At 42.6% G+C, this 11,750-nt stretch overlaps 1 protein-coding gene across 1 annotated transcript; it reads right to left on the reverse strand.

Annotated features, from left to right (window-relative positions):
- Nucleotides 1-10,531: 10,531 nt before the first annotated feature.
- On the reverse strand, nt 10,532-11,488 carry LOC115082017 (putative olfactory receptor 52P1). Its single transcript, XM_029586276.1, has one exon. It carries the CDS (start codon nt 11,486-11,488, stop codon nt 10,532-10,534), a length of 957 nt encoding a protein of 318 aa, XP_029442136.1.
- Between the last annotated feature and the right edge of the window lie 262 nt (nt 11,489-11,750).

Consider the following 11,750-nt stretch of genomic DNA (forward strand, 5'->3'; position numbering starts at 1 on the left):
GAGTATAAAGTCTTCCTACTTTTATAAAGCATCCCTATGCAATCTCTCCAGAGTCCTTCCTCAGTGGGGAAGGACTTGCTAGATCTTGCTGTGCCCTTGGGAGATTACTAATGCAGGACTACAAATCTCTTAAAGACACAGTTCAGTTTGGTGCATAATAATCTAACAAATGCCTTGCTGGGTCAGATCAAGGTCCATCGAGCCCGGCATCCTGTCTCCAAAAGTGGCCAGTCCAGGTCACAAGTACCTGCCAGATCCCATAAGATAGATCTGTATCCTGTTTCTCACTTCCGCGGGTAGCGATGGCTTTATTTAGTCTACCTGACTAATAACGTGTTATGGACTTTTCCTCCAGGAACTTCTCCAAACCTCTTTTAAACCCCGCTGTGCTCGTCGCCTTGACCACGTCCTCTAGCATCTGACTCCACAGCTTGATAATGCGCTAAATCTGCTGCTTGTTAGTTTCATAAGGTGTCCTCTTGTTTTTAGTATTATTTGAAAGGTTAAATAACTGTTCCTTTATTTTCCGCTCCACTCCTGATTCTATAAACGTCTATCATGTCCCCACTCAGCCATCTCTTCTCCAAGCTGAAGAGCCCTCGTCTGTTTTTAGCCTTTCCTCATAGGAGACAAGTTCCATTCCCTTTTATCATTTTTATTGCCCTCTGCATCTTTTCTAGTTCACCTAGAATACTGTGTGCGGTTCTGGTTGCTGCATCTCCTAAAATATATAGTTGCACTGGAGAAAGTACAGAGAAGGGCGACCAAAATGATAAAGGGGATGGAACAGCTCCCCCTATGAGGAAAGGCTGAAGAGGATAGAATTGTTCAGCTTGGAGAAGAGATGCCTGAGAGAAGATAATGATAGAGGTGTTTAAAATCTTAGAAGGGCTTGAACAGGTAACGTGAACTGGTTATTTACTCTTTTAGATAATACAAGGACTAGGGGACACTGCATGAAGTTAGCAAGAAGCACAATTAAAACAAATTAGAGAAAATTCATTTGCACTCAATGAACAATTAAGCTCTGGAATTCATTGTCAGAGGATATGGTAAGGGCAATTACTGTAACTGGGTTTAAAAAAGGTTTGTATAAGTTGCTGGAGGAGAAGACTATATAATCTGCTATTAATCAATAGGGAATCGCCACTGCTTATTACCGACATTAGAAGCATGGGATCTTCTTAGTGTTTGGGTACTTGCCAGGTTCTTATGGCCTGGATTGGCCTCTGTTGGAAACAGGATGCTGGGCTTGATGGACCCTTGGTCTGACTCAGTATGGCATTTTCTTATGTTCTTTTTGAGATGGGGAATCCAGAGTGTGCCTTAATTAGCAGTCTGTTAGCGTGCATATATTCAGCTGTTTAAGGTGCCTTAACCAAATTGCACAATACAGGCCCTTGAATGTAACATTAGGCTCTTTAATGTGAGGTGCGTAAAGTTAGTACAGGTACTGAGATGACATAAATTAAGAAGCAATCAGCACTGAATATCAGCACTGAGCGGCGAGCACCCAAGTTTGTTCCCTCGCCCTATCCCTTTGTTTTCTCTGTAGCATTTCCCCTCAGCTACCTTTGCAGAGTGGCCACAGAAAGAGCTTTCAGCAGGGACCTGACACAGAAACTGCACGTGAAACCAGATAAAATAAAAACAGGAAAGCTATTGGCTGGTATGACTACAGTCATTATTCTGCACGCCGTAGCACACGTGAAAAACCCGTGGACACCGCAGGCACTTTTATTGCTCTATTTCTACCTGAAAGGTTTTAACGATGCACAATCACCAAACCTTTTCCACTGGAAAGAAATCAGTAGAACTAGGGGTCACGAAATGAAACTCCAGGGAGGATGACGCAGAAGCAACGTCAGGGAATATTTCTTCACGGAGAGGGTGGTGGATGCCTGGAATGCACTTCCAGAGGAGGTGGTGAAGACAAAACAGTGAAATAATTCAAATGTGCATGGGATAAAGACTGTGGATCTTTATAGGCTAGAGGATGGGAATGAGGAAAAGAGTGCATGGGGGTAACTTGCTGGTGCAGCCGTTACTACCCTTAACCAATAAGCCTTCATACTGCTGATGCAACTCCAACATTGCTCTCTGCTTCAACGGCAAGAGGTAATGGGTAATTTGACTAAGACAGCAATAAACTAGGGCCTTGTCTTTTACGGCCTGGGAAACTGATAAATATGGGGGTGAGCTGCGCAGCAGATACGACCACAAGATTGCTGGGCAGACTGGTCCTTTTCTGCCGTCATTTCTACGGTTTCTGTGTTTCTATTATTGGGATCTTTCTGCAGATGTCTGAAGCTTCGCCGTACTGATTTCCAATGTACCATGATCCAGCAAGGATCAGTGAGGAGGTTATGCAGTCCCCATAGTAAAACAAGAATTTAAGTCAGGGCAAATACAGACCAGAGGGTCTAATAATACTGAAGAGCATGACAAAAGAGGAGATGATTGTGGGAATGACCAGCAAGAATTAACATGGATTCAGAGGCAACATTTGTTAGCATTAAACTTGATATGGAAAATATGATGGCTATACTTTATCTGGATGGTGCCAAAGCTTTTAATATGTAACCCCATAAAAGACTGATTTTAAATCATGGAAAGTGGCATTACAGACACCAGATGTGAATGAATAGGTAAGACAATGGATGACAGTGAAGCCACCGAGGGTGAGAAATAATGGGGAATATCACTCTTGGAATAAAATGTCAAGAGGGATTTCTCAGAGGTTCGGTGCTTAGCCCAATGCTTAATGCTTCTATCGGTGAGGAGGAGGCAGGAATAAGTAGAAATATTATCAGTTTTGCAGAGGGTGCCAGACCATGTCACACTGTGAATGCACTACTACCTGACTGACTGATTTTACAGAAGGATCTGGGTTCTCTACATAAAATGGCAGAGAATTAGGCGAGATTTAATGTGGAGACGTTCATTGTCCTGGGGACTCAAATATAAACTGGTGCAAAGTGCTTTGTATGAGGGACAATGCATGCGGCCACTAAGCAGGAGAAATACCTGGGTATATTATTTGATGAACTGGGAATGAGTGCCCAGGACTAGGCAGCAGCCATGGATGGGCACAAGATGGCTTGCATTAAATGTGGCGTCAAAACGAAGAATAAAAATATTATCTCACCTCTGCACAAGGCCCTAACCAGCACTCTTTGAGAGGATGCTGACAGACTGTCCATAGTTCACATGGCTTTCCTTAGCAAAAAGATATTTATGCAGGAAAATGGATTATACTCTTCGGATGGATCAATGACTCCTTGAAGAAGGAGGCATCCTGGGGAAGAAGAGGAGTTTGAGCTGATGTCTATTGCTGGGCGTTGGCATTTCTGACACATGTAAAGTGCACTTATATGTGAATATCCTATGGACAATTCAGTGGCATTCATTGTAGCAATTTTCAAAATCCCCTTTACATGTGTAAAAGCCAATTTGAAGTGTGTATATGTTTTTTTAAAATCAGGCCATTAGGTGTTTATGATTGGGTGATCAAGGTTTAGCATGGTGGGTGCTAGGAACCCACATAGATGTGACCTGCTGGAGTAACCAGTCTGTGAGAGGGACTCTCCCAGTTAGATAATGGGACCTGTAGGGGTTTCTTCGCCTCAGGGAAGATGCCGGAGGCTGTGATGAAGGAGAGGCTTCCTTCTCATCCCACGGAGCACACCAGGGTGGTGAAAAGGGTAGGCCCATGGCCGTGATGGAGTTGGCGTGGTTTTTTTCTTCCTCTTGAGGAACTAACCATTTGGTGGGAGTGAGAACGGCACAAATAAATGGTGAGTAACCTCCCCATAGAGGAATATCCACCACATAAGATGGGGGTATTCAAAATGTTCAAAGTCCAGTCAAGACTTGCAAGAAACTTTCCGTTTTATTTAAAGCAAGGGATGGAACTGCAGGTTAACGGCAAAAGCTCGACATGGCCTCCTGACACGGAGCTGTGTTTCGATAACCTGCATCAGGAGGGACCTCTAGGATGAGAGCATAGCGGCTTTTAACATATTGAATGGCCCATTGAAAGAGGCAATATGATATTCTCAGTTTTATTCTCCATTTCTTTCATAATAATTCCTAGCATTCTATTGCTTTCTTGACTGCTGCTGCTGCACACTGAGCAGAAGATTTCAATGTATTTTCAACTATGACACCTAGATCCTTTTCCTTTTCATGTGGAACCTTGCATTGTGTAGCAATAATTTGGGTGCCATTCAATATGTTAAAAGCTGCTATGTTCTTGGCCTAGAGGTCCCTCCCGACGCAGGTTATCAAAACACGGCTCCATGTCAGGGGGACCGTGTCAAGCTTTTGTCGTTAACCTGCAGTGCCATCCCTTGCTTTAAATAAAACAGAAAGTTTCTTGCAAGTCTTGACCACTGTGGACTTTGAACTTTTTGATTACTCCCCTTCTTGTCTTGGGGAGTGAGAATGGACTGGGCGGAATGGACCAGGAGGAAATGATACCGGGAAACTGAAGAGTGTTCCTTGTGTGCAATCGTCCAGGGAACCTGCACTGGGAGGACTCTGTAGGGAAGGTCAAGGACTAGAGGATGAGTGAAGTAAATCATTAAATGGGAGGTTACATTTGGTTCCCTTTGGATGTGAATTTTAATATATGGTAGATATGCTGATAGGGAACCTCATCCCTTAAACAGGGTTGGTGTAGGTTTATTTCAAAGTTAAGTGGTAAAACAGGGAAGTGCTATAAGAGGAATTTGAGAGTCCAGAGTAACATATATTTCTGTAAGAAAAGAGATGGAGGTGGAGGAATGTAGGTCTGCGATGTTATATGTGATTCTGACTGCGTGAGATACAGTAAAATCATTGAATAAAATACTTTGGGGTAGATTTTATAAATGTACGCACGGGCGTACTTTTGTTCGTGCACCAGGCGCGAACAAAAGTACGCTGGATTTTATAAGATACGCGCGTAGCCGTGCGTATCTTATAAAATCCGGGGCCGGCGCGGGCAAGGGGGTGCACATTTGTGCAACCTGCGCGCGCCAAGCCCAGCACGCGCTGCCTGTTCCCTCCGAGGCCGCTCTGAAATTGGAGCGGCCTCGGAGGGAACTTTCCTTCTGCCTCCCCTCACCTTCCCCTCCCCCCATCACCCGGCTGGTCCGGTGGCCTCGACCACACCCCCGGGCCGGTGCCACGCCCCCAGGCCCGGCCCCGAAACGCCGCGTCACTCGCGTCACGCCCCCCGACACACCCCTCTATGCAAGCCCCGGGACTTACGCGCGTCCTGGGGCTCGGCGCGCGCAGGGGGGGTTTGGGGTAGGTTTTCGTGGGGTACGTGCGTATCGTACGCGCGTACCCCTTTGAAAATCTACCCCACTGTGCTTAGCTAGGCATGGATTCTACAGAAACTGATGTATTCTTCATAAGAAAATAAGACTTGCCATACTGGGCCAGACTAAGAGTTCATCAAGCCCAGTATCTTGTTTCCAACAGTGGCCAATCCAAGTCACAAGAACCTGGCAGGATCCCAAGGGGTAGAGAGATTCCAAGCTGCTTATCTCAAGAATAAGCACCGGATATCTGCAACTCCATCTTAATAATGTTTAATTGACTTTTTCTCCAGGAACTTGTCTAAACATTTTTTAAATGCAGCTACACTAATAGCTTTCACCACATCTTCTGGCAATGAATTCCAGAGCTTAATTATGCATTGAGTAAAAAAAAATGTTCTCTTACTACTTTTACATGTATTACCCAGAAACGTCATTGTGTCCCCCCTGGTCTTTGTACTTTTCAAAAAGGTAAACAATTAATTAACACTTACTTGTTCCATTCTTCTGCTTATTTAGATTTTTATATTCTACTTTTTGTACCTTTTTTTCAGCACTTCAAAGTGGATTACATTCAGGTACTGTAGGTATTTCCCTATCCCCACAGAGCTTACAATCTAAGGGGGTCATTTATCAAAGTGCTATATGGCGTTTTCACATGCAAAAACGCCTTTAACGCATGCAAAAGCACCATAATGTGATGCAAATCAGAAAAAGAGGAGAAGTTAGGGGTGGGTTCACAGTTTTGCAAAGCCCTATTGCATGGCTTTTAAGCTCCTGGAGAGCCAACCTAGCTATCAGGGGCCTCCTACAACTACTGGGTGGGGGGGGAGGAGGGGGGGAGAGAGAGAGAGAGAGAGTGCATAGCCATAATGTGCTCATACTAGGTAGATATTTATATCTCTATAGGAGGTCCACCTAGTTGCTCAAGGTGACGTTTAGGTATTAGTGTAGGGGTTAGGGGCCACTTTGACATTCAGAGTGAGACGTACGAACAGAACAGTGCTCTCTTGTGAAGATTTGATAACCTTCAGAATGAGGAAACTCACCAAAAGATTAGATTTGTGCAATGTTCTCTCAACCTAGCTTAATAGACACTCTACCTTAATGGACTCCATAAACACAGGTCTCCTGATTTATAGCCTGCTACTCGGACCACTAGGCTACTCTATTCCAAGCTGAAAAGCTTTAACCTCTTTAGCCTTTCCTCATAGGGGCATCTTTCCATCCCCTTATCATCTTGGTCGCCCTTTTCTGTAACTTTTCTGATTCTGCTACACCTTTTTTGAGATGTGGTGACCAGAACTGCACACAATATTCAAGATGAGGTTGCACCATGGAGCGATACAGAGGCATTATGATATTCTCTGTTTTATTCTCCATTCTTTTCCTAATAATCCCTAGCATTCTGTTTACATCCTTGGCTGCTGCTGCACAATGAGCAGATTTCATCATATTTTCAACGATGGCACCTAGATCTTTATCCTGAGTGCTGACTCCTAATGTGGAACCTTGCATTGTGTAGCTATAATTTGGGTTACTCTTCCTTAAGTGCATCACTTTGCAGTTGTCCACATTAAATTTCATTTGCATGCCCAGTCTCCCAGTTTTGCAATGTCCTCTTGCAATTTCTCACAATCCTCTTCTGATTTAACATCTTTTAATAATTTTGTGTCATCAGCAAATTTGATCACCTCACTTGTTGTTCCCATTTCATAGAAACATAGAAACATAGAAATGACGGCAGAAGAAGACCGAATGGCCCATCCAGTCTGCCCAGCAAGCTTCACACATTTCTTCTCCCATACTTATCTGTTTCTCTTAGCTCTTTGTTCTATTCCCCTTCCACCCCCACCATTAATGTAGAGAGCAGTGATGGAGCTGCATCCAAGTGAAATATCTAGCTTGATTAGTTAGGGGTAGTAACCGCCGCGATAAGCAAGCTACACCCATGCTTATTTGTTTTACCCAGACTATGTTGTACAGCCCTTGTTGGTTGTTTTTTCTTCTCCCCTGCCGTTGAAGCAGGGAGCTATGCTGGATATGCGTGAAGTATCAGTTTTTTTCTCCCCTGCCGTTGAAGCAGAGAGCCATGCTGGATATGCATTGAAAGTGAAGTATCAGGCACATTTGGTTTGGGGTAGTAACCGCCGTAACAAGCCAGCTACTCCTCGCTTTGTGATTGCGAATCCTTTTTTTCTTCACCCCTGCCGTTGAAGCTATGCAGGATATGCGTGAAGCATCAGTTTTTTTTTTTTTCCCCTGCTGTTGAAGCAGGGAGCTATGCTGGAAATGCGTGATGTATCAGTCTTTCTCCCATGCTGTTGAAGCAGAGAGCCATGCTGGATATGCATGGAAAGTGAAGTATCAGGCACATTTGGTTTGGGGTAGTAACCGCCGAAACAAGCCAGCTACTCCCCGCTTTGTGAGTGCGAACCCTTTTTCTTCTCCCTTGCCGTTGAAGCAGAGAGCTCTGCTGGATGTGTGAAGTATCAGTTATTCTTCTCCCCTGTCGTTGAAGCAGAGAGCTATGCTGTATATGCATTGAAAGTGAAGTATCAGGCATATTTGGTTTGGGGTAGTAACCGCCGTAACAAGCCAGCTACTCCCCTCTTTGTGAGTGCAAATCCTTTTTTCCATTTCCTCTTGCTGTTGAAGCTTAGAGCGATGTTGGAGTCACAGTAAGCATGTGTATGTTTATTGAATAAGGGTATTGTGTCCAGGCAGTAGCCACCATTCTGGCGAGTCACCCACTCTTCATTGGCGGCCTCTTGACTTTATGGATCTACAGTGTTTATCCCACGCCCCTTTGAAGTCCTTCACAGTTCTGGTCTTCACCACTTCCTCCGGAAGGGCATTCCAGGCATCCACCACCCTCTCCGTGAAGAAATACTTCCTGACATTGGTTCTGAATCTTCCTCCCTGGAGCCTCAAATCGTGACCCCTGGTTCTGCTGATTTTTTTCCTACGGAAAAGGTTTGTCGTTGTTTTTGGATCATTAAAACCTTTCAAGTATCTGAAAGTCTGTATCATATCACCTCTGCTCCTCCTTTCCTCCAGGGTGTACATATTTAGATTCTTCAATCTCTCCTCGTACGTCATCCGATGAAGATCCTACACCTTCCTGGTCGCCCTTCTCTGTACCGCTTCCATCTTGTCTTTGTCTTTTTGTAGATACGGTCTCCAGAACTGAACACAGTACTCCAGGTGAGGCCTCACCAAGGACCTGTACAAGGGAATAATCACCTCCCTTTTCTTACTCGATATTCCTCTCTCTATGCAGCCCAGCATTCTTCTGGCTTTTGCTATCGCCTTGTCGCATTGTTTCGCTGTCTTCGCATCATTAGACACTATCACCCCAAGGTCCCTCTCCTGCTCCGTGCACATCAGCCTTTCCCCCCCATTGAATTTCCAGGTCATTTATAAAAATATTCAAAATCATCAGTCCCAGAACAGATCCTTAGGGCACGCCACTATTCACCTTTCTCCATTGAGAAAATTGACCATTCAGACCTACTCTCTGTTTTCTCTCTTTTAACCAGTTCTCAGCCCACAATAGGACACTGCCCTCATCCCATGACTTTTTAATTTCAAGAGTCTCTCATGAGGAAATTTGTCAAATGCTTTCTGGAAATCCAGATACACTAGATCAACTGGCTCACCTTAAGATGCATGTTTATTTATGCCCTCAAAAAATGTTGCAACTTTGTGGGGCAAGACTTCCCTTGGCTAAATCCATCTTGGCTTTGTCCTATTAAACTATTCCTATCTATATGTTCAGTAATTTTGTTCTTTATGATAGTTTCTATCATTTTGCCTGGCACAGTTTCATGGATCACCCCTTGATCCCTTTTTAAAAATTGTCATTATATTGATAAACCTCCAGTGTTCAGGTTCCATAGACAATGTTACTGATAGTTTACAAACTTCCAATAGCCAATCCGCAATTTCATTTCTCTGTTTTTTCAGTATTCTGGGATGTATACCATCTGGTCCAGGTTATTTACTACTATTTAGTTTGTCAATTTGCCCTAGTACATCTTCCAAGTTCACTGAGATTTGTTTCAGATAAGAACATCCCATATTGGGTCAGAGCACGGTACTTGCCGTAAGAACCTGGCAAGTACCCAAAAACTAAGTCTATCCCATGTTACTGTTGCTAGTAATAGCAGTGGCTATTTTCTAAGTCAACTTAATTAATAGTTCCCCTGAAACATCAACTTTGAATATCATTTATAGCATGGGTATATCTCTTAACATCTTCCGAAGTGAATACCGAAGTGAAGAACTCAATTAGCCTCTCTACTATGAGTGAGCACACTTCAGTGAGTGCTCATTCATATACTCCTCCCCTTCAATGGCCTCATACACATCAACAGCCTATCACTCATAGATCTTGCATTAGAGTTTATTTATTTATCATGGATTATTGGCCACCTTTTTGAAAGAAATTCACCCAATATATATATAATCTTTTGGCCTAACATTCCCAAGTCACTTGTATTAGCCCAGCACTGAGGATGGAACTTCTTCAGTTGAAACCTGTTCTTAAAATTTTGCTTTTTGGTCCAGTTGTTTTCAGGTGTTTACATGTTATGGTACTTTTGATAACTGGATGTTTTCTGCTATCATTTAATACTTCAAGACTAAAAACCTGGCTTTTCAGAAAAGCCTTTCCGATCTTAGATTAACCCATGTTAATATTATCCCTTAATTACTTTTTCAGAGTTCGCATCATCTCATAACTCCACTATAAAGTCTTAATCATCCACCACCTACTCCAGACCAGGACTGCTCTCAGTCTGGGTCTTTAAGTTACATATTTTGTAAAGATCCATTGTAAATGCATTTTTATTAATTGTTATACTCTCTTCTTCTTCTTCTTCCCACTCTCCCAGTTGTATAATTCCTTGTTCATTGTAACTGTATTTTCTGCACCAGTTAGTTGTTCCAGTTCTATGTTTTAATGCACAAACTGTTAAATGTAAACCGGTTTGATGTGACCCCTGGTCGTGAAAGCCGGTATAGAAAATAGCTAAATAAATAAATAAATAAATAAATTGTTGTTATGTTCTATTGTTTTTAATGACCTTGTTCTATAGTTTCTATGTATAGCTCTGTTGCTATCATTCATGTTACTTGGAAACAGATATGATGTTACCATGTGAATAGAAAAACCCTTAAATAAATTAATAATTTTTCACAGAGATATGAGGTAAGTTTTAATTGTCAAAATGGACTTTCCTTTTGAGAACAATTTTGAGGATTCTATCCCAAATCTCTTTTGTTTTCATTCCATAAACAATGGGATTTAACATGGCAGGGATAAGGAGGTAGAAGTTGGCCAGCAAGATATGAATATATAGAGGAACATTATGCCCAAACCTGTGAGTTAAAAGAGAGAAGAGAAATGGCACATAAGCAATTAAGATGACACAGATGTGGGCAGCACAGGTGTTCAAGGCCTTATAATGGGCTTCCTTTGACTGAAGCTTCAAGACTGCCCTGAAAATGAGAAAATAGGACAGAGCTATGCATACCAGATCAAATACAGACACTAAAAGGGCAACAACTAAACCATACAGGTTATTAATACTTATATCTGTACAGGCCACCTTTGCTACAGCTATGTGCTCACAATAGGAATGAAAAATTACATTGGTTCTACAGAAATTCAACCTTTGAATGAGCAATGGAAATGGCATTATTAAAGCTACACCTCTAACCAGTACAATCAGTCCTATTTCTGCTATGATTTTGTTACTTAAGATAGAGGCGTACCGCAGGGGGTTGCAGATAGCTATAAAGCGATCAAAAGCCATGGCCACCAACACTGCAGATCTCATAGCCGAAAATGAATGGATGATGAACATCTGGATGAGACAGTTGTCAAAGGCAATCTCCCTGAGATTGAACCAAAGAATGCAAAGCAACTTGGGCATTACAGCAGTGGAGGAAATAAGACCCAAGGTTAATAGCATAGAGAGGAAAAGGTACATAGGTTTGTGAAGCTTCTTCTCGGTCATTATCAGGAACAGCACAAGACCATTCCCTAGGAGAGTTGCAAGGTATATTGAACACATAGGGACAGAGAGCCAGAGATAGACCTCTTGCAGACCAGGAATTCCCAACAGAATGAAATTGGGATGATTGATGATGGTGCCATTGAGGGACAGCATCTTGTGGTAGTGATGTCTCAGCCAGTATCAGAAGAGCTTGAACAAACTGAAAATAACAAAAAATAATGATTGTCAAAAATGAAAGAAATAACAAACAAAATACTCAGTCTTTTTCTTGGAATTCATTTTAAGTCCTAATGAGGTCAATACTGAAATGCTACATGGTGGTTGCTGAATATCCAGCTACGATCAGTGGCTGGATAAGTCACTTATCTAGCTCAGTAGATAGCCAGTTAACTTAACCAGATAAGTGCTAATATTC

The sequence above is a fragment of the Rhinatrema bivittatum genome, unplaced genomic scaffold, assembly GCF_901001135.1.
Source record: "Rhinatrema bivittatum unplaced genomic scaffold, aRhiBiv1.1, whole genome shotgun sequence".
NCBI lineage: Eukaryota > Metazoa > Chordata > Amphibia > Gymnophiona > Rhinatrematidae > Rhinatrema > Rhinatrema bivittatum.

Excerpts from the sequence above, each read along its gene's own strand:
- LOC115082017 (XM_029586276.1), bottom strand. The coding sequence starts at position 11,488 with ATGCTGTCCCTCAATGGCACCATCATCAATCATCCCAATTTCATTCTG.